We start from the raw sequence: 24075 nt of genomic DNA, 5'->3' as shown, positions 1-24075 counted from the left end.
GGAAATGTCCGGCGGACACAATCCGCCCGTGTGTGGGCTCCAGCTGACTTTTTTTTACCCAAAAGACCGGCGGACTTAGAAAGTAGTTTTGACTCAAAATTTGCTAGTCCACCGTAATGAACTGACTTTTCCCGCACGGAGTAAAGTCTGTTCATTTTGAGCGCGGCTCCAGTTAGCCCGGGACTAGCAAAGGAAGTCAATGTCGCCGCCTTCGGTGGCAAGATTGACACGTCGCTGGCCCTGTCACCTGGTATGGACTTAAAGGGGAAGCCCTACGCCGAAAAAACGGCGTGGGGGTCCCCCCCCAGGTCCATATCAGACCCTTATCCGAGCACTCAACCCGGCCGGTCAGGAAAGGGGATGGGGACGAGCGAGCGCCCCCCCCCCTCCTGAGCCGTACCAGGCCGCGTGCCCTCAACATGAGGGGTGCTTTGGGGAAGAGGGGGCTGCGCAGCCCCCCCAACCCAAAGCACCTTGTCCCCATGTTGATGAGGACAAGGGCCTCTTCCCGACAACCCTGGCCGTTGGTTGTCGGGGTCTGCGGGCGGGGGGCTTATCAGAATCCGATAATAAGGGGGCCCCTGGATACCGGCCCCACACTCTATGTGAGTATGGGGTACAATGTACCCCTACCCATTCACCTGTGAAAATTTTTTTAATAAAACACAACACACAAGGGTTAAAAATAATTTATTGCACAGCTCCGGGGGTCTTCTTCCGTCTTGGGGGGTCTTCTCTCCCTCTTCGGTTCTTCTTGCCGGGCCTCCGCTCCTTCTTCCAGCTCTTTTACTGGTGGTGGCCTGATCTTCTGTCGCCGATGTCTTCGACGCCTTCTGTTCTTCTCTTCTTGAGATATTGACTTATAGATGTCTCTGACCGCAATGACAGGGAAGCGGCGTGCAGCGACTTATATAGGGACATCGCCGGGTGATGTCCCTGCCCATTATGATGTCACAGTCCCAGAGGATGCTGGGACTGTGACATCATAATGGGTGGGGACATCACCAGGTGACCCCGCCCATTGTCCCTATATAAGTTGCCGCGCAACACGTCCCTGTCATTACGGCCAGAGACAGCGACAAGTCAACATCTCAAGAAGAGAAGAACAGAAGGCCAGACAGCGGCGACAGAAGACTGGGCCACTGCCAGTAAAAGAGCTGGAAGAAGGAGCGGAGGCTCGGCAAGAAGAACCGAAGAGGGGGACAAGACCCCCAGGCGGCGGCGAAGAAGAAAGCCGGGCTCCTCCGCTAGTAAAAGAGCTAGCAGAAGATAGCGGAGGAGTCCGGCGAGAAGACCCCCGGAGCTGTGCAATAAATTATTTTTAACCCTTGTGTGTTGTGTTTTATTTAATTTTTTTTCACAGGTGAATGGGTAAGGGTACATTGTAGCCCATACTCATTCACATAGGGTGGGGGGCCAGTACCCGGGAGCTCTCTTATTAAAGGGGGCTCCCGGATTACGATAAGCCCCCCGCCCGCAGACCCCGACAACCAACGGCCAGGGTTGTCGGGAAGAGGCCCTTGTCCTCATCAACATGGGGACAAGGTGCTTTGGGGTGGGGGGGCCGCGTGACCTCCCCTTCCCCAAAGCACCCCCCATGTTGAGGGCACGTGGCCTGGTATGGCTCAGGAGGGGGGGGCACTCGCACGTCCCCACCCCCTTTCCTAACCGGCGTGCTCGGATAAGGGTCTGATATGGACCTAGGGGGGACCCCCACGGCGTAGGGCTTCCCCTTTAAGTCCATCGGGGCCAGCCGAAGGCGGCGACATTTACTTCCTTCGCTAGTCCCGGCTACCTGGAGCCGTGCTCAAAATGAACGGACTTTCCCTTGTGTGTGGGCAAGTCCGTTCATTTCAAAAGTACGGTGGATAGTCCGGCGGACTAGGTCCACCGAACCTAGTCCGCCGGAAAAGTCCCGTGTGTGGGAAGGTCCGCTCATTCGGACAGTCTGGCGGACTTTACGGCGGTTTGTCCGCCGGATAGTCTGATCGTGTGTATGCGGCATAAGACATACCTCTTACATTCAGCAGCTTTCTCCTGCCTCTGCTTCCCTGCTGCGATTACCTGCAACTTCCAGCTGTTAAAACTGCTATCTTTTGCATAGTAGGAACTACTGTCAAAATGCAGCCTTCTATCTAAAGTGTCATTGAGTAAATACAGTGTAATGATGTATTGTTACATTGTAATTACTATTTCATTCATATTTATTTCAAAGGCGCGATCTTTAAAGTGCTGATTACATCAATTAAAAAACCTTATATGAAGAATAAAATGTAATTAAAATGTATTTCTATTTAACCCCTTAATAATCCTTAGTTAACTCCACTGTCTTTCTCCCATGTTTCTGATGTTTTTTTTTTTTTTTACTTCTATTTTTTATGATTAATATTTACATGTTTTTAATTTACTGTACAACTAGTTTTAAACTAACACTGTTCAAAATATAAAAAAATTTTTTTGTTTTTATACATATTTTTGTCTGTAGATTACATAGTAAATAAAATAATTTTTGTGTGTTCCTCTTGTTTTCTGTAAGAATAGCACTGACACTTGTTTAAAAGATTTTGCGAAGTGCTATTTATGTTAAAGTCTATAATGGTTTTAGGTCAATTTTAAAGTTTGTGTCTAAACTGATATTTAATAACTGTTTCTTTCTCTCTCATAATATATAAATATATATATATATGTATGTATATATATGTATATATATAAAACAAGAACACACACATTATTTTTGCTTAACAAATAAAAATTTAAAACAGAACTGACACCCTCCCTGCACTGCCCCAAACCTAAGGTCGCTAACTCACATTCATACACATACTAGTGCCAATTTAGACAGGATCCAATTAACCTAACAGCACATCTTTGGAGTGTGTGGGGGAAACTGGTGTATCTGGAGGAAACCTACACAAGTACAAAGAGAACATGCAAACTCAAGGCAGATAGCATCCCCTGTTAGGTTCGCAGCAGAACTTCAGAAACTGGAGAAATATTCTAACTCAAACGGCAAACCCCATTGAAGTCTATGGGAGCCGAACAGGAAAAATCAAAAGTGCCAATTTTGAAGGTTTATATGCAAGTAATAGGCCAAAAAAGGGTATAGGGGTCTGGGTACTGTCCATGTATCATTAAAAAAATTAAAAACAATTGTTTTTTCAGGAGCAGTGATTTTAATTATGCTTAACCGCTTGCCGACCAGCCGTCGCAGTTGTACTGCGGCAACATGGCTCGGCTGAGCGAATCGCCGCCATGTTACGTCGGTAACATAGACGGCCACTAGGGGGTGTGTGCACGCCCTCTGCTCACTCATGCAATCACCGCTCTCTCAGGGCACATGGAGAACCAGGATCTGTGTGTGTAAACACACAGTTTCCGGTTCTCTGAGGGGAAAACAGACAGATCGTCTGTTCATACAGAGTATGAACAGTGATCTGTCATCTCCCCTGCACAGTCCCCTCCCCCCTTCAGTTAGAACACACACTAGGACACGCTTAACCCCTTCACTGCCCCTAGTGGTTAACCCCTTCACTGCCAGTGACATTTTTTACAGTAATAAATGCAACTTTATAGCATTGATCACTGTAAAAATGCCAATGGTCCCAAAAATGTGTCAAAATTGACATTAGAATTTTTTATTTTTTTTTAAGGCTACAGAGTTGCTTTGAGGAACAATTGTCTGATCCTGTACTTGATCACTGCAATCTGCCTTTCTTTTCAGGGTTTGAAGACCTGGCCACCTGTCCTATCCCAGAAGTCCCTGAAAATGGATACAGAACACAAAGCATTAGCGTCTTCTTTGAAAATGCCGTGGTCCGGTTCCACTGCCAGAATGGTTACAGACTCAAGGGCCCTTCAAAAAAGATGTGCATTCTGCTTAACAATGGATCTTTGGCGTGGCGGCCAAGCGACACTCCGGTGTGCCTAGAAGAAGGTAGGATGTGGACTGCTGCAATAGCTATAAATCGTGTGCAGTGAAGATACTCAGTTGAGATGAGTATTTCCCTCGTATACCAGAGGCTGTGTGCTTTATCAGTGTGGGTAATCCACATGTCAGGTTTTAGGGGTAGGACAGCAACCGGCCATAGTGGCATAATGTTTTTCCTCTGCTGTTAGCTTTGAGTGGGAGGCACTAGAGGAAAGTAGAATGTATTTGCAGTGATTGCTTAATTTAACTCGGTGTAGAGTGTATTTTCAGTGAGCTCAAATTTAGCTTTTTTTGCAGCAGCAGCAGCATTTAATTTAAATAAATGTTATATATGATATTTCACATTTATATTTTTACATATTTCGTTCATTTCTTAAATATGGAAATATGAAAATGAGCGACAAAAGGGAAGCATTAGTGGCTCTTTAGGTTACTCTCAGCGAAGCAGCTAGGGTTAGCCTAGTATTTGATAAAAAAAAATGTTAAACAATTTTTTGTCCTGAGTTCCAGCCGTTTCAGTGTTTTATTAAAAGTCAGCAGCTACAAAGCAACTTTTAATAAACACATACTCACCTGTCGCACGATCCAGTGATGCGGCCATCCAAAGCCTCGGTTCTCTCCCTCTCCTCTCCGCTGCGCCAACATTGCAAGTGTGGGCACCCGACTGTGACCGCTTGCGGCTTCACAGCCAGGTGCGCACTGCACATGCGCTAATTGTTCTGAGTGTCCTGAATGGCGGGGCAATCTTCTTGGACATGTGACGTGCCTAGAAGATTTCAGCGAGGGAGGGGGAGAGGAGAACTTCCGCTCGATTCACCTAGGCAGCGCAAGCGGAAGTGGGAGCTGGGCACCTGTCAAAACTAAGTACACGCCCCCCCCCCCTACCCCCCAACCCCAAAAAAATTGAAATGATATACAGGATAGAACGATGATTTAGTCTAGGCTTTTATAGAGAAAATTACTAAATGGGCCCACAGGCTTTTTATCCTACAAGTTTTAATAGCGACAACCAGTCTACTAAAGCTGCTGCTCTTCCCAGGTTATGTAGTAGACCCGCTCTCTGGTGTCTTCACGTATGACTAGTGGCCACGGCTGGCAAGGAATAAGTAAGTATGGCAATGTAGTAAAGTCCTCATAGATAGAATAAGAATAAAATCCTGCAAATGTTGCTAGCTAATACTAGCAAAAGCCCCTGCTGATCTTTTTTTTTTCCAAAATGATGCTGAGGGGACCCTGATATCACCAGCTGGGAAGGCTGGCTTCATTTGTCAGCATGACAGGTTTACTTTAGGACGCCTGCAGAGTCACAGGGCCCTGTAATGATGTATCCTCAATACCCATGAATTTTAGTTACTTGAAAGCTTCTTACTCCGTGAACCCTGCAAATAGCAGATGTGGTGTGACATGCTGGAAAACATTGTCAGAAATGGAAAGAAAATGTAATTCAGAGCCTTCTGCATTATTATAGCTGGGAGTCTCTAGGCAGATGGCAGCAATCTGATTGGCTGGAGGGCTCCATGAAAGCCTGTTAGTGATGGAGCAAATTATATGGTCAGAGGATAAGTTGTTCTGACCTCGCTGACATATGATGGCGGTCTGAATGCATGAGGACCTGAGTCCTATATACAGCAATCAGATATAAAGATCCTTTTGATGTTTTCTTGGCTTCAAAACTAAATATCTGAAGGTCACTTCCATGATTCGCTAAATTCATTGGAGGGCCCAAAATATATAGCCATCGTGCACTCCTTATTTAGGGGTTGCCAAGAAAAAAACTTTGTAGCAAACAAATGTAACAAAAAAATTTAATGCAGCTGCTACAGTATATTATTTTTTATATTTACATTTTTTGGGTTTAGGATATACTGCACGTTCTATAATTGTATACGAAGGTATATATTGTAACAGAGGTTAAGAATATGTTAGCCCAACATATCATATTCCTGATATGTGTCTGTTGTACCATGTACTTGTGGTAAAGAGTATTGAGTTCTCTTTGTATTGATTCCTTTGTGTGACATACCTATTGATCCTGCCAGTCCCCCTGCTTTCCTGTTTCAGACTGACCAAGCTAGGCATAGAAGCACATCCTTCCCAGCGTTGTCAGTTTTCTGACTGTGCTAAAAGCACAGCCTGCCTGTCCTCAAATGGCCAAGACCTGTGTGAATACGCCCCCCTGCACAGCCATTACCAGGGAAGATCAGTGTACCCCTGCTTCTCCACCCCCACCTCTCCAAGACCCTTATGCAGCTGAGAACCGAGATTATATGATCACATAAAAAAAAAAAAAAAAAAAAAAAAGGGTTTTATAAGTTTTTTAAATACACAAACATTTTGCCTTGCATTTCTGTTTTAAATTAAATGTGTTTTACAAGGTAAGGGCTCGCATATATTTTATTTTAGAAAAAACATATTCCCCTAATTTTTTTAAGGTATATAATATGTCCCAATTTCAGCTCTTCCCTGTGGTCACAGCACCAGGCCACAGCGTAACATAATATCCTTGTCTAGGCAGATGATTATGTAAAGCCAGGATTGTAGTAGAGGGATCATAAATCATATTGCACAAAGGAAATCCAATCCAATTACATTCCGGTAGGGAACATTATCTGTGTGACTTATCCGAGAATCACATCTTTGGACAGAGCGAACTTTCTGCACATCATATTATCATGTTATCCACACAAGCCGATACCAAAGAGCACTTCACAAGCTAAAAATGATGCATGCTATAAATGGTTTAAAAGCTGAACTTCAGATGACTGCTAAATCTACAGTTGAAATACTTAATGGGGCTATCTCATCTGTCCAGAAACCCCTGTAGTCTATATGCCCCTGCCAGATAGCTTGAATAGGTTGGTGACATCACTTTTCTCCACTGCAGTTAAGTAATGCAGCTTGGTCACCAGCCCACTCCTGCCAGCTGATTGGGCAATGAGGAGCAGTAGCAAACTGATGAGGTCATCCCTCTACCTTTCTGAATGCATGCCATGCATCACATTCCCACATCTAATTGTACAAGATGTAATTACACAAAATCTGATTTTGCACATGTAGTTTGGGTGTGCCCTGTCATGGCTCGTTACTAGAAGCAGGTGACGGATCTTCTGTCCTCAGTATTGTCGTTACCTGTTCCCTGTACTCCTATACCAGTGATGGCAAACCTTGGCACTCCAGATGTTTTGGAACTACATTTCCCATGATGCTCAACTACACTGCAGAGTGCAAGGCACATCTACCCTCACCATTTCCAGTAATTGAGAAACCCATTGACTCAGACATAATGTATAACAACTGTCAGAATTCAAACCTCTTAATGTTGATATTTCATACCCAGGGAAATAACAGTGAATCATGGAAAGCTTTATATATCTTTTATTATCTGATCCAAGCAAGCTGTATATACATGTAGCAATGACCCCCGAAGGAGCTGCTGAGTTTGATTGGGCCTGTACTCTGCTATTAAACCCCCACTGAATTGACTCAGTCCCCTTTGACACAGCTGTTGTGCGATGTTGGTGTGAAGCTAATAGTAAAGGATAACCCCACAATGTGCAATATAACAACAGTGTAATGTTATTATTAGCTGAGTAGCTCCACCTACAGGAAAAGAAACAACGCTTCACACCAATTGTATTTAACCAGAAACGTATCTTTACTGGAACTGATGTAAAATTGTGTGACAGTGCAAATACTGTAATTACTAACATAATGCAACAGCACAATAGGCATTCACAACAGTTGGTACATATAGAGTTTTCTTAGATAATCCCTGAAAGTGCATCTCCAATTGGGACTAGTGCTCAGAATGACAATGCCTAAACTCTGGGCACCTTCCCACTTCCAGCACACTCTGGTAATCACAGGAATATAAAGCTGATGAATAAAGTTGAATAAAGTACAACACAACTACTAGGGAGCTCCCCCTAATTTGAAAGGATGCAAGGCCTTGCAATGAGATACAGTCTTTAGTCTTCTGTCTTCTGCTAGCTATTTGTTTTGTAGAAATTGTGATCCAACAGTTGAACAAACAAGCATTAAAGTAAGGTGAAGTAAGGTGAATGTAAGAACTATTCTTGTAGTGCAGTACACCTGTAACTGCCTCCGGTGCAATTGGTATAACACAGTGTCAGTAGTAGAGGTCGACCGATATGGGTTTTTCTCTGGCCGATGCCGATTATGGCGGCCGATATATGATGGTGATTTTTTTGTGCCGATATGTTTTTTTATTTTTTTTTCCTTTTTTTTTATCCCCCTTCATCTCATAAAATCTAACAGACACCTTTCCCACTGGGGCGTTTTTCATGTGCTTTTGGCCTAAAAATAGCACCTGTAAAGTGCCTGCAAAATGGCCCCCCTGCAGTCTGTGTGAAAGACAGAGTGCTTACCACTTAATAACCACTTAACCACTTAATAACCGCCCTATAGCCGAATGACGGCTACAGGGCAGTTTCTTAACTCTGGGAGGCGCGCACTCCAGAGCATCCGTGACCACCGGGTCCTGCATCACGGATCACGGTAAACGGCCGCTCATAGCGGCCGTTTACCACGTGATCGCTCCGTCATGTTATGACGCCGGTTCCTCCCTCCCCCTCTCTGTACCGATCGGAACAGCGGAGGGGGAAGAGATTGGTGTCAGCAGCGATGTGGGCTGCATCTGCAGTGCCCACATCGCTGCTCACCGAAAATTAACCCCTCAATTCCCTGAAAATACTCTGCAATACCCTGCCATTACTCTGCATTACTCTGCAATACCCTGCAATACTCTGCAATACCCTGCATTACTCTGCAGTACCCTGCATTACTCTGCAGTACCCTGCATTACTCTGCAGTACCCTGCAATACCCTGCATTACTCTGCAATACCCTGCAATACCCTGCCATTGCTCTGCATTACCCTGCAATACTCTGCAATACCCTGCATTACCCTGCAATACTCTGCAATACCCTGCATTACTCTGCAATACCCTGCATTACTCTGCAATACCCTGCAATACCCTGCAATACCCTGCAATACTCTGCAATACTCTGCAATACTCTGCAATACTCTGCAATACTCTGCAATACACTGCAATACACCGCATTACTCTGCATTACTCTGCAATACCCTGCATTACTCTGCAATACCCTGCATTACTCTGCAATACTCTGCAATACTCTGCAATACCCTGCAATACCCTGCAATACTCTGCAATACCCTGCCATTACTCTGCATTACTCTGCAATACCCTGCCATTGCTCTGCATTACTCTGCAATACCCTGCATTACTCTGCAATACCCTGCAATACCCTGCAATACTCTGCAATACCCTGCATTACTCTGCAATACCCTGCAATACCCTGCAATACCCTGCAATACCCTGCAATACACTGCAATACACTGCAATACACTGCAATACACTGCAATACTCTGCATTACACTGCAATACTCTGCATTACACTGCAATACTCTGCATTACACTGCAATACTCTGCATTACTCTGCAATACCCTGCAATACCCTGCAATACCCTGCAATACTCTGCAATACACTGCAATACACTGCAATACACTGCAATACACTGCAATACACTGCAATACACTGCAATACTCTGCATTACACTGCAATACTCTGCATTACACTGCAATACTCTGCATTACACTGCAATACTCTGCATTACTCTGCAATACCCTGCAATACCCTGCAATACCCTGCAATACTCTGCAATACCCTGCAATACCCTGCCATTACTCTGCATTACTCTGCAATACCCTGCCATTGCTCTGCATTACTCTGCAATACCCTGCATTACTCTGCAATACCCTGCATTACTCTGCAATACCCTGCAATACCCTGCATTACTCTGCAATACCCTGCATTACTCTGCAATACCCTGCAATACTCTGCATTACTCTGCATTACTCTGCATTACTCTGCAATACTCTGCATTACACTGCAATACTCTGCATTACTCTGCAATACCCTGCAACACTCTGCAATACCCTGCAACACCCGCCAATACCCTGCAACACTCTGCAACACTCTGCAATGCTCTGCAACACCCTCCAATATCCTGCAATGCTCTGCAACGCAATACTCTGCAACGCCATACTCTGAGATACCCAGCCATACTCTGAGATACCCAGCCATAGTCGGTGATACCCTGCAATACCCAGCCATAGACACCCCCGCCCCCTCCCGCTGCCCTCCGGTGCTTCTACCAACTCGCCAATACGATCAAATCCAGAATCTTTTTTTTTTTCCCGGCTTCCCAGCTTAGAGATGAGATGTGGGGTCTTATTGACCCCATATCTCACTGTAAAGAGGACCTGTCATGCCATATTCCTATTACAAGGGATGTTTACATTCCTTGTAATAGGAATAAAAGTGATCAAAAAATGTATTTTTGGGGAAAGCGCCCCTGTCCCCATGTGCTTGCATGCAGAAGCGAACGCATACGTAAGTCCCGCCCACATATGAAAACGGTGTTCAAACCACACATGTGAGGTATCGCTGCGAACGTTAGAGCGAGAGCAATAATTCTAGCCCTAGACCTCCTCTGTAACTCAAAACATATAACCAGTAAAAAAAATTAAATCGTCGCCTATGGGGATTTTTAAGTAGCGACGTTTGGCGCCATTCCACGAGCCTGTGCAATTTTGAAGAGTGACATGTTAGGTATCGATTTACTCGGTGTAACTTCATCTTTCACATTATGCAAAAATTGGGCTAACTTTACTGTGTTTTTTTTTTTTAAGCACAAAAAAAAGCATTCGAAAAATTGCTGCGCAAATACCGTGCGAGATAAAAAGTTGCAACAACCACCATTGTATTCTCCAGGGTGTTTGCTAAAAAAACATATATAATGTTTTGGGATTCAATGTAATTTTCTAGCAAATAAATGTTGATTTTTACATGTAGGAGAGAAATGTCAGAATTGTCCTGGGTGCTCCAGAACGCCTGATGGCGCTCCCTGCATGTTGGGCCTCTGTATGTGGCCACACTGTGTAAAAGTCTCACACATGTGGTATCACCGTACTCGGGAGTAATAGCAGAATGTGTTTTGGTGTGTAATTTGTGGTATGCATATGCTGTGTGAGAAATAAACTGATAATATGACAATTTTGTGAAAAAAATAAAAAAAGTAAAAAAAAATCTTGATTTTGCAAAGAATTGTGGGAAAAAATGACAACTTCAAAAAACTCATCATGCCTCTTACTAAATACCTTGGAATGTCTTCTTTCCAAAAAGGGGTCATTTGGGGGGTATTTGTACTTTTCTGGCATGTTAGGGTCTCAAGAATTGAAATAGGCCGTCAGTACTTAAAGTGGTGTTGCCACCAAAAAATTAAAAGTGCTTAAAATTCGTAAAAAAATAAAAAAAATAAATAATTGGCAAAAAAAACAATTTTTACTCACCTCTAAATACCGGTTGCTAGGGGGTCCCTCGTAATCTGCCTTCCTCATTGCCCAGGCTGGTGACATCACTTCCCCTCGCGCCGCACATTCACCTGGGACCTGTCATGTGTCCCAGGTGACTGTACGGCGTATCACGGCGCCCTGCGCCGCTCGCGCATGCGCAGTGGGTGCCCGGCTGTGAAGCCACAGCCGGGTGCCCACAGTATGCATGACGGCGCCACGAGCGGAGCGGGGAGCGAGGGGGGGGCTTCGTTCCCCCGCATCGCTGGACCCTGGGGCAGGTAAGTGTCCGATTATTAAAAGCCAGCAGCTGCAGTATTTGTAGCTGCTGACTTTTAATTTTTTTTTTTTTTAGGGGGTACCCCACTTTAAGGTGTGATCAATTTTTAGATTTTGGCACCATAGCTTGTGGACTCTATAACTTTCACAAAGACCAAATAATATCCACCAATTTGTACTTATTTTTACCAAAGATATGTAATGGTATAAATTTTGGCCAAAATTTATGAAGAAAAAATTACTAATCTGCTAAATTTTATAACAGAAACAAAGAAAAATTCATTTTTTTACAGAATTTTCTGTATTTTTTCTTTTATAGCACAAAAAATAAAAAACCCAGCGGTGATTAAATACCACCAAAAAAAAGCTCCATTTGTGTGAAAAAAAGGACAAAAATTTCATATAGGTCCAGTGTTGCATGACTGAGTAATTGTCATTCAAAATGTGAGAGCACCGAAAGCTGAAAATTGGTCTGGTTATTAAGGGTGTTTAAGTGCCCAGTGGTCAAGTGGTTAATGGGCACCACTGCTGAAGCGCATGCAATGCAATTTGGCAGCGGTGCTTCACGGGCGCATTTAACCTCTTCCTCGGCCGCTAGCTGGGTTATATGTGCCCCACTAGCAGCCGAATAGCACCGCTAAAATGATGGTAAAGCGCCGCTAAAACTAGGAGCGTTTTACCATCAACGCCTACCCACTCCAGTGTGAAAGCAGCCTTCATAAGTGATACAGAAAATTTCTTACATTTAAAAATGTATTAAACAAAACAAACCTCCAATCAGTTTACTTGTATGTATGATTTAGATAAAAAAAAAAAAAACCCCCACAAAACTATATATTAAATAAAAACAGGTAGTCAAAACTTTTGGCCGAAAAAAAAATGGGCTAACTTTACCATTTTTTTTTTAAATCATTAGTGTATTTTTTCCCCAAAAAAATTGCATTTGAAAGACCTCTGCGCAAATGCCGTGTGACATAAAATATTGCAACAACCGCTATTTTATTCCCTAGGATCTCTGCTAAAAAATTTTGGAGGGTCTACGTGATTTTCTGGCAGAAAACACAGGATTTTTACTTGTAAGCAACAAGTGTCAGAAAAGATTTAGTCTTTAAATGCTAAAACCTAGAACTCTACACACAGAGTTGAGTTCATTCATTCAAGTGTAAACATTGTATCTGTTTACTCTTTTCTTGGCAATCTGCCCAGAGAGGAGGAAAGTTGCTTCTCTGAAGACTCAGGCAACCTGCATTGACTTCTATTACAGAAGTCATTTGCAAGTCGCTCTGTAGTTCTAAATCAGCCTTTTTAGCAGCACAATCGGCTGATGCCGATTAATTAAAAAACTGCAAATATCGGCTGATATATCGGTTGACCTCTAGTCAGTAGTACAGTAAAGGGTAGGCTTGAGGCCTGCTTAAACTCTGTCCTTTTATTAAGTTTTACTCCGTGGGACTACTGGTCCCAGCAACAATGTGTTAAATGTCTAGGTGTACAAAAGTGCATTAAGAAACTGTGGGCAACAGCCCTTTCACCAAACTGGGTCTGAAGAATAGAGCAGCTTCGCTCTGCTGGTCTCAGTCTTGCTTCTCAATGGCTGGCGCCGTCTGCAAGATGAACCAGGAGCCTCTTATGGCTCCGACAAGTGTCTCTGGATCCTTCCCAATCCAGTCACACAGTCTTTCCAGCACTCATGTACAAGGCAGAGTCTCTGGCTGCTCCGCTCCACAGTGGTTGTAGGCTGTGCTCTCTGGAGACCTCCTCACAGGTCCTTGTAGGCAGGCCACGCGTCCAGAAGAGTAAGAAAATGGCTGCTTGTGTCGTTTTATAGCCTACCCAGCATGCAGTTCAGTACTGAGTGTTCCTGGGTAGGTCACTCAGCATTCTGGGTAGGTAGGTCATTGTAAAATGTAAACAAACAGTCACTTCCTGTAATATTTCTCCATGTTCATGAAAAGAAAATTGAAGTCCATTTCACATTTAGGCCACTAGATGTGCCAATTGCCAAGTTATAATACTGCCATAGATTAACATTGCATAACATTAACAGGCAAAAATACCAGCGCTACATACATCTTCAAATAACCTGATACATGTTGGTTCAAATGTACTTTATCTGCTATAGTGCTCATATTGAGCATTTTGTCAAACTTGTTACTGTAGTGCACATTCATTAATAAAATGTGTTAAAAAAAATGATCTATGCATGCATCATACATACTGGGGGGGTACAACTGAGGGAATCAGTGGTGGAGAAGGGTCTGGGTGTTCTGGTAGATCATAAGCTTTGAGCAGAACTTCATCCAAAAGGGGAACTCCCATTCATCCTCCCCCCCCCCTTTCATATTTGGCATATCATTTTTCTTTGACGGGGGGGCGCGTACCTGGTTTTGAGAGGCCTAGGCGATGTGAGCGGAAGTGCTCCATATAGTGAACTTGGTGTTGAGTTATTTACAAGGTCATCACAGAGGACAGAGGTTCGCCTTTTTTTGGATCAATTGTGGGTATAGGTTAGTGTATATGGAGGTTGTGTGTGTGTGTTTTTGGAGGGGGGGGGGGGGGTTGAACTGGATGGACTTGTTTCTTTTTTCAACCAGATTTATGTAGCTATGTAACCAAGATATTCATGTGCCAGAGCTAGCTGCCTCTCGGAACTGGCAAAAAGGAGCAGGTTGTCCACCCTGTGACATCCTGCGACATACTGGCATAGAAAAGGCTAACGCCTCCACCATCACTTTGGTGAATATTCTGGGTGATGACAAGAGGCCAAAAGGAACAACCTGAATATGCAGTTGTGTATCCCTTCTGCCATCTTTATTGCCAACCTGAGGTTCTTTTGCAACCATTGATAGGGATGCGCAGGTAAGCATCCCTCAGATCTTTTGATGCCATATACCTTTACTGGAGGGAGTAAGCTCCTGACTGAAAATATGGAGTTTACCTTGAACCTTTTATATCCAATTGCACTGTTCAAAAGCTTCAGGTTTAAAATTAACCAGAACTTCTCTGAGGGATTTTTTACCACAAACATATGAGAATTAACCACTTCAGCCCCGGACCAATAAACACCTTAAGGACCAGAGTTCTTTTTCCAATTTCGCACTGCGCTGCTTTAACTGGTAATTGCGCGGTCATGCAATATTGCACCCAAACGAAATTTGCGTCCTTTTCTTCCCACAAATAGAGCTTTCTTTTGATGGTATTTGATTGCCTCTGCGATTTTTATTTTTTGCGATATAAATGGAAAAAGAGCGAAAATTTTGAAAAAAAAAGATATTTTCTTTTTGTTATAAGAAAAATCGAATAAACTAAATTTTAGTCATACATTGAGGGCAAAATTTATTCAGCCACATGTCTTTAGTAAAAAAAATGTCAATAAGCGTATATTTTTTGGTTTGCGCAAAAGTTATAGCGTCTACAAACTAGAGTACATTTTCTGGAATTTGCACAGCTTTTAATTTATGACTGCCTATCTCATTTCTTGAGGTGCTAAAATGGCAGGGCAGTACAACCCCCCCCCCCCAAATGACCCCATTTTGGAAAGTAGACACCCCAAGGAAATTGCTGATGGGTATGTTGAGCCCATTGAATATTTATTTTTTTTGTCCTAAGGGATTGAATAATGACAAAAAAAATAAATATTTTACAAAAAGTTGTCACTAAATGATATATTGCTCACACATGCCATGGTTATATGTGGAATTGCACCCCAAAATATATTCCGCTACTTCTCCTGAGTACAGGGATACCACATGTGTGGGACTTTTTGGGAGCCTAGCCGCGTACGGGACCCCGAAATCCAAGCACCGCCTTCAGGATTTCTAAGGGCATAAATTTTTTATTTTACTCCTCACTAGTGATGGCCGAACGGTTCGCCCGGCGGTCGTTTCGCAGCGAATTTCCGACTTTCGCCGTCCGCGGGTTCGAACGCCTTTTTCCGTCGTTCGCCCCGGCGGACTTACGTGTTTAATGTATACAAGAACTTTAACCTTTCGTGACACGTTTATCATGTGTTACAGGACAACCAATTGAGACATGACAGCTCATGGACACTTGGACATTCCCCCTAACCTATAAATACACCCGATCCGGTGGCCATTTTACATTCTTTCTTCTGTCACTGTAGGGAAAGGATCCTGTGTGGAGTAGGGACAGAGAAAACGCTAGCTATTTGGTACACAAAAGTTCTTTTCAGGACTGGTATAGGTGTTAGGTCAGCAGCCTGAGTTTCTTTTGTCAGTTTAGATAAAGGGACAGAGCGCTGTATGCTGCTATTTTAGGGACAGCTCAGCCAGATTAGTCTTTCTTCATCATCATCATCATCATCATCATTAGCTGTTACTATCAGGTCCACAAAAGAGCTGTTCCAGCTAATCGTTCCAGCCTACTCTTTTTTGCCAATTTGTATAGGGACAGGCAGGAAGCAGTGTGTCAGGCAGTGAGGATAATTTTAAAGACTTGCTGTTACTATTAGTTCCACAAAGGTTCTTTTCAGGACTGGTATCAGTGGTACGGTAATAGGCTTGTACACGTATAATATTCTTTCTTCCAAATATAGAAAGAATATTATACTTGACTGCTGCCCTTCTGCTGCAGTCTGCTAATCATTCACAACTCACTTGTTCCACAAAGCTCTTTATCAGGACTGGTAACTTGGTCTGTCTAGGGTGCTACGGTACATAGGCTTGGGTGCGGTACAGTCTGCTGTTCTGTAAGGACCGCTATCGGTCCACAATACATAGGGTTGCCGTGCACTACTGCTGACCGCTGCCCTATACTGCAGCAGTCCTTCATTGGTATAGGGACTGACGTACAGTCTGCTAATCACTAACACACAACCTGCTTGGTCCACAAAAGTTCTTATAAGGACTGGTAACTTGGTATAGGGTGCTACGGTACATAGGCCTGAGTGCGTTACAGTCTGCTGTTCTGTAAGGACCGCTATCGGTCCACAATACATAGGGTTGCCGTGCACTACTGCTGACCGCTGCCCTATACTGCAGCAGTCCTTCATTGGTATAGGGACTGACGTACAGTCTGCTAATCACTAACACACAACCTGCTTGGTCCACAAAAGTTCTTATAAGGACTGGTAACTTGGTATAGGGTGCTACGGTACATAGGCCTGAGTGCGTTACAGTCTGCTGTTCTGTAAGGACCGCTATCGGTCCACAATACATAGGGTTGCCGTGCACTACTGCTGACCGCTGCCCTATACTGCAGCAGTCCTTCAGCGGTATAGGGACTGACGCACAGTCTGCTAAACACTAACACACAACCTGCTTGGTCCACAAAAGTTCTTATAAGGACTGGTAACTTGGTATAGGGTGCTACGGTACATAGGCCTGAGTGCAGTACAGTCTGCTGTTCTGTAAGGACCGCTATCGGTCCACAATACATAGGGTTGCCGTGCACTACTGCTGACCGCTGCCCTATACTGCAGCAGTCCTTCATTGGTATAGGGACTGACGTACAGTCTGCTAATCACTAACACACAACCTGCTTGGTCCACAAAAGTTCTTATAAGGACTGGTAACTTGGTATAGGGTGCTACGGTACATAGGCCTGAGTGCGTTACAGTCTGCTGTTCTGTAAGGACCGCTATCGGTCCACAATACATAGGGTTGCCGTGCACTACTGCTGACCGCTGCCCTATACTGCAGCAGTCCTTCAGCGGTATAGGGACTGACGCACAGTCTGCTAAACACTAACACACAACCTGCTTGGTCCACAAAAGTTCTTATAAGGACTGGTAACTTGGTATAGGGTGCTACGGTACATAGGCCTGAGTGCAGTACAGTCTGCTGTTCTGTAAGGACCGCTATCGGTCCACAATACATAGGGTTGCCGTGCACTACTGCTGACCGCTGCCCTATACTGCAGCAGTCCTTCATTGGTATAGGGACTGACGTACAGTCTGCTAATCACTAACACACAACCTGCTTGGTCCACAAAAGTTCTTATAAGGACTGGTAACTTGGTATAGGGTGCTACGGTACATAGGCCTGAGTGCGTTACAGTCTGCTGTTCTGTAAGGACCGCTATCGGTCCACAATACATAGGGTTGCCGTGCACTACTGCTGACCGCTGCCCTATACTGCAGCAGTCCTTCATTGGTATAGGGACTGACGTACAGTCTGCTAATCACTAACACACAACCTGCTTGGTCCACAAAAGTTTTTATAAGGACTGGTAACTTGGTATAGGGTGCTACGGTACATAGGCCTGAGTGCAGTACAGTCTGCTGTTCTGTAAGGACCGCTATCGGTCCACAATACATAGGGTTGACGTGCACTACTGCTGACCGCTGCCCTATACTGCAGCAGTCCTTCATTGGTATAGGGACTGACGTACAGTCTGCTAATCACTAACACACAACCTGCTTGGTCCACAAAAGTTCTTATAAGGACTGGTAACTTGGTATAGGGTGCTACGGTACATAGGCCTGAGTGCAGTACAGTCTGCTGTTCTGTAAGGACCGCTATCGGTCCACAATACATAGGGTTGCCGTGCACTACTGCTGACCGCTGCCCTATACTGCAGCAGTCCTTCATTGGTATAGGGACTGACGTACAGTCTGCTAATCACTAACACACAACCTGCTTGGTCCACAAAAGTTCTTATAAGGACTGGTAACTTGGTATAGGGTGCTACGGTACATAGGCCTGAGTGCGTTACAGTCTGCTGTTCTGTAAGGACCGCTATCGGTCCACAATACATAGGGTTGCCGTGCACTACTGCTGACCGCTGCCCTATACTGCAGCAGTCCTTCATTGGTATAGGGACTGACGTACAGTCTGCTAATCACTAACACACAACCTGCTTGGTCCACAAAAGTTCTTATAAGGACTGGTAACTTGGTATAGGGTGCTACGGTACATAGGCCTGAGTGCGTTACAGTCTGCTGTTCTGTAAGGACCGCTATCGGTCCACAATACATAGGGTTGCCGTGCACTACTGCTGACCGCTGCCCTATACTGCAGCAGTCCTTCAGCGGTATAGGGACTGACGCACAGTCTGCTAAACACTAACACACAACCTGCTTGGTCCACAAAAGTTCTTATAAGGACTGGTAACTTGGTATAGGGTGCTACGGTACATAGGCCTGAGTGCAGTACAGTCTGCTGTTCTGTAAGGACCGCTATCGGTCCACAATACATAGGGTTGCCGTGCACTACTGCTGACCGCTGCCCTATACTGCAGCAGTCCTTCATTGGTATAGGGACTGACGTACAGTCTGCTAATCACTAACACACAACCTGCTTGGTCCACAAAAGTTCTTATAAGGACTGGTAACTTGGTATAGGGTGCTACGGTACATAGGCCTGAGTGCGTTACAGTCTGCTGTTCTGTAAGGACCGCTATCGGTCCACAATACATAGGGTTGCCGTGCACTACTGCTGACCGCTGCCCTATACTGCAGCAGTCCTTCAGCGGTATAGGGACTGACGCACAGTCTGCTAAACACTAACACACAACCTGCTTGGTCCACAAAAGTTCTTATAAGGACTGGTAACTTGGTATAGGGTGCTACGGTACATAGGCCTGAGTGCAGTACAGTCTGCTGTTCTGTAAGGACCGCTATCGGTCCACAATACATAGGGTTGCCGTGCACTACTGCTGACCGCTGCCCTATACTGCAGCAGTCCTTCATTGGTATAGGGACTGACGTACAGTCTGCTAATCACTAACACACAACCTGCTTGGTCCACAAAAGTTCTTATAAGGACTGGTAACTTGGTATAGGGTGCTACGGTACATAGGCCTGAGTGCGTTACAGTCTGCTGTTCTGTAAGGACCGCTATCGGTCCACAATACATAGGGTTGCCGTGCACTACTGCTGACCGCTGCCCTATACTGCAGCAGTCCTTCATTGGTATAGGGACTGACGTACAGTCTGCTAATCACTAACACACAACCTGCTTGGTCCACAAAAGTTTTTATAAGGACTGGTAACTTGGTATAGGGTGCTACGGTACATAGGCCTGAGTGCAGTACAGTCTGCTGTTCTGTAAGGACCGCTATCGGTCCACAATACATAGGGTTGACGTGCACTACTGCTGACCGCTGCCCTATACTGCAGCAGTCCTTCATTGGTATAGGGACTGACGTACAGTCTGCTAATCACTAACACACAACCTGCTTGGTCCACAAAAGTTCTTATAAGGACTGGTAACTTGGTATAGGGTGCTACGGTACATAGGCCTGAGTGCAGTACAGTCTGCTGTTCTGTAAGGACCGCTATCGGTCCACAATACATAGGGTTGCCGTGCACTACTGCTGACCGCTGCCCTATACTGCAGCAGTCCTTCATTGGTATAGGGACTGACGTACAGTCTGCTAATCACTAACACACAACCTGCTTGGTCCACAAAAGTTTTTATAAGGACTGGTAACTTGGTATAGGGTGCTACGGTACATAGGCCTGAGTGCAGTACAGTCTGCTGTTCTGTAAGGACCGCTATCGGTCCACAATACATAGGGTTGACGTGCACTACTGCTGACCGCTGCCCTATACTGCAGCAGTCCTTCAGCGGTATAGGGACTAAGAGTTTTGTCACAGGGTGATTTAAAAAATGACAGGCAGAGGAAGAGGCAGGCCCTTCCGCAGGGGTGGTAGGGGTAGGGCAGGAGCAACAGCCTTGAGCCAAAGTGGGAAGTTGCAGAAGGTGCGTTCAATTACTTTAAAGGACGCACCAGACTTGGTTGAGTGGCTCACTCAGCCTTATTCTTCTGCACCCTCCTCATCCTCTCGATCTGCACCCTCTTCTTCACTCTCTGCTATGTGCACCCCCAAAGACACTACCACCAACAACACCACCACCACCACATACCTTCCGCTTGAGTGCAAATGGGGGCCTTCATGCTCCAGTGTTTTAATAGGGACCCCCGTATAAAAAGCATGAGGGTCAAGGACCAGTACTGGGTGGCAACGTACTTAGATCCCCGGTACAAACACAAAATGGCGGAAATGTTACCGCCGTCGCAGAGGGCTGTCAGAATGCAGCACTTCCAGGCCTTGCTTCGAGAAATGCTGCATTCTGCTTTTGCGTGCGCTGGCAGAGGAGCAATTCCCACTCCCAGAGAAGGATTTGCGGGTACCAATCCAACAGCGCCTGCAAGAAGAGGCCGGTTTGAAGATGTGTTGGTGACTTCGGATATGAGGTCATTCTTTCAGCCGACCCATCGACAGGTGTCATCCGGATCCAGCATCAGGGAACGCCTAGACCGTCAGGTGTCCGACTACATTGGGTTAACGGCCGATGTGGACGCTCTGAGGAGTGATGAACCCCTAGACTACTGGGTGGGCAGGCTTGACCTCTGGCCAGAGCTTGCCCAATTTGCAATCGAACTGTTGGCTTGCCCCTCATCCAGTGTCCTGTCCGAAAGGACGTTCAGCGCAGCAGGGGGGATTGTGACCGATAAGCGTACTCGCCTAGCTCACGACAGTGTTAACTACCTCACATTTCTAAAAATGAATGAGGCATGGATCTCGGAGGAATTCAACACATGTGATCAGTAGACCATGTATATGTCTATAAACAATTTTTGGAATCAAGCACACAGACCTTCTTAATTCATTTGGCTCACTTCCCTGACCCAAAAAAGCACACCGTACTATATGCCCCTACCCTCCTCTTTGAAGAGGTTGAGCGGTGTCATATTTCTACTGGGGCTGCTTATTATGAGGGGTTCCCACCATCCCTGTGCTGTGCTGACTTCCTCCTGGGTGTTCTTATTATGAGGGGCTCCCACCATCCCTGTGCTGTGCTGACTTCCTCCTGGGGGTTCTTATTATGAGGGGCTCCCACCATCCCTGTGCTGTGCTGACTTCCTCCTGGGGGTTCTTATTATGAGGGGATCACACCATCCCTGTGCTGTGCTGACTTCCTCCTGGGGCTGCTTACGGTGCTGCTGTCAGCGCTGTATGTCACGGAGCTGCTGTCAGCGCTGTATGTCACGGAGCTGCTGTCAGCGCTGTATGTCACGGAGCTGCTGTCAGCGCTGTATGTCACGGAGCTGCTGTCAGCGCTGTATGTCACGGAGCTGCTGTCAGCGCTGTATGTCACGGAGCTGCTGTCAGCGCTGTATGTCACGGAGCTGCTGTCAGCGCTGTATGTCACGGAGCTGCTGTCAGCGCTGTATGTCACGGTGCTGCTGTCAGCGCTGTATGTCACGGAGCTGCTGTCAGCGCTGTATGTCACGGAGCTGCTGTCAGTGCTGTATGTCACGGAGCTGCTGTCAGCGCTGTATGTCACGGAGCTGCTGTCAGCGCTGTATGTCACGGAGCTGCTGTCAGCGCTGTATGTCACGGTGCTGCTGTCAGCGCTGTATGTCACGGAGCTGCTGTCAGCGCTGTATGTCACGGAGCTGCTGTCAGTGCTGTATGTCACGGAGCTGCTGTCAGCGCTGTATGTCACGGAGCTGCTGTCAGCGCTGTATGTCACGGAGCTGCTGTCAGCGCTGTATGTCACGGTGCTGCTGTCAGCGCTGTATGTCACGGAGCTGCTGTCAGCGCTGTATGTCACGGAGCTGCTGTCAGCGCTGTATGTCACGGAGCTGCTGTCAGCGCTGTATGTCACGGAGCTGCTGTCAGCGCTGTATGTCACGGAGCTGCTGTCAGCGCTGTATGTCACGGTGCTGATGTCAGTGCTCTGTATTACGGTGCTGCTGTCAGTGCTCTGTATCTCCTGCACCCTCTTGTTTGCCTACCCTGGTCCCTGACCTTCCCTCTCCTCCATTGCCTTCATTAGCTCCATAGTCCTGAATTGTCAGAACAATTTCCCAAATAAAAAAAAAATGCTTGTAGTTATCGATCCCAAATTCACCTCATACATGTATTATGCTATTGTCCAGGTGGTGGGACTACGTGCTACCCCCTAATAATTACCCCGTGGCCGCAAATTCGACCTAAAGGTTTGCGAAATTCGCCTCCCATTGAAGTCAATGGAGCCCGCGGCGAACGGTCGTTTTCGCGAACGTTTGTGCCCGTTCGCGTTTCGCGTTCGCGAAACGTCCCGTCGGAAGTTCGTCCATCACTACTCCTCACTACCTATCACAGTTTTGAAGGCCATAAAATGCCAAGATGGCACAAAACCCCCCCAAATGACCCCATTTTGGAAAGTAGACACCCCAAGCTATTTGCTGAGGGCCATGTTGAGACCATTGAATATATTTTTTTTGTCCCAAGGGATTGAATAATGACAAAAAATAAAAAAAATTTTTTTTTTTACAAAAAGTTGTCACTAAATGATATATTGCTCACACATGCCATGGTTATATGTGGAATTGCACCCCAAAATATATTCCGCTACTTCTCCCGAGTATGGGGATACCACATGTGTGGGACTTTTTGGGAGTCTAGTCGCGCACGGCACCCCGAAAACCAATCACCACCTTCAGGATTTCTAAGGGTGCAAATTTTTGATTTCACTCCTCACTACCTATCACAGTTTCGAAGGCCATAAAATGCCAAAATAGCACAAAACCCCCCAAAATGACCCCATTTTGGAAAGTAGACACCCCAAGCTATTTACTTAGAGGCATGTTGAGTCCATGGAATATTTTATATTTTGCCACAAGTTGCGGGAATATTACAAACTTTTTTTTTTTGCACAAAGTTGTCACTAAATGATATATTGCTCACACATGCTATGGGCATAAGTCAAATTACACCCCAAAATAAATTCTGCTGCTTCTCCCGAGTACGGGGATACCACATGTGGGGGACTTTTTGGGAGCCTAGCCATGTACGGGACCCCGAAACCAAGCACTGCCTTCCGGATTTAAATATAAAATGCTACCAAAAAAACTGTTAGCGATCGCAGGGATCAGGCCTGACTCTACGATCGCTGCAGTTATGTGTTTAGTGTTTTGTAAGTGACAGTGATCGATCGATACTGCACTTGGGTGGGCTGGGCAGAGGGGCAAAACGCAGGTGCCAGCAGGTATCTGGGCTGATCCCGCTAACAATGCGTTTTTTTGGAACCCTGAACTGCTGGGGACGCTAGTATAGATCTGATCAGATCAGATATTGATCTGTTCAGATTCTATACCACTACAGGAGGTTTATGCTTTGCGTGTGGGTGTTAGCGGTACTGGCACAAACCTAGCGCTGCCTGGGGCAACGCAGACCCTGACCCTAAAACCTAATTGATATCACCCGCCGGGTGATCAGGGGGTTAAACCTTTATTGGGTAATAAATGGTGGGTGCCCTGATGCTATAAAAAGCAAACTAACCAGAGTCACCCGTAACACTTATACGGTGATCAGTGGTGAAAGGATTAACTAGGGGCAATCAGGGGGTTCACATTTTTATTAGGTAGTATATGGGGGTCCCTGGCGCTATATAAAAACCTGATGGGGAACCTAAATAACTAATTGGCTAACCAGCGTCACCAGTGACACTTATACTGTGATCGCTGGTGAAAGGGTTAACTAGGGGCAATCAGGGGGTTAAAACCATTATTGGGT

General features: G+C 45.5%; 1 protein-coding gene across 2 annotated transcripts in view; it reads left to right on the top strand.

Moving 5' to 3' along the window:
* Nucleotides 1-24075, top strand: part of SUSD4 (sushi domain containing 4) — a 279756-nt gene that overhangs the window by 128065 nt on the left and 127616 nt on the right. For both annotated transcript variants that reach the window (XM_077485807.1, XM_077485808.1), the window contains exon 3: nt 3722-3934. In XM_077485807.1, coding sequence (XP_077341933.1) covers nt 3722-3934 — 213 coding nt within the window. The remainder of the gene's footprint in view (nt 1-3721; nt 3935-24075) is intronic.

This window comes from Lithobates pipiens, unplaced genomic scaffold, assembly GCF_037356315.1.
Source record: "Lithobates pipiens isolate NorthernLeopardFrog02 unplaced genomic scaffold, aLitPip1_a1.2 Scaffold_18, whole genome shotgun sequence".
NCBI lineage: Eukaryota > Metazoa > Chordata > Amphibia > Anura > Ranidae > Lithobates > Lithobates pipiens.
The sequence above is the reverse complement of the archived record's forward strand: the minus strand, read 5'-3'. Positions and strand labels throughout refer to the sequence as shown.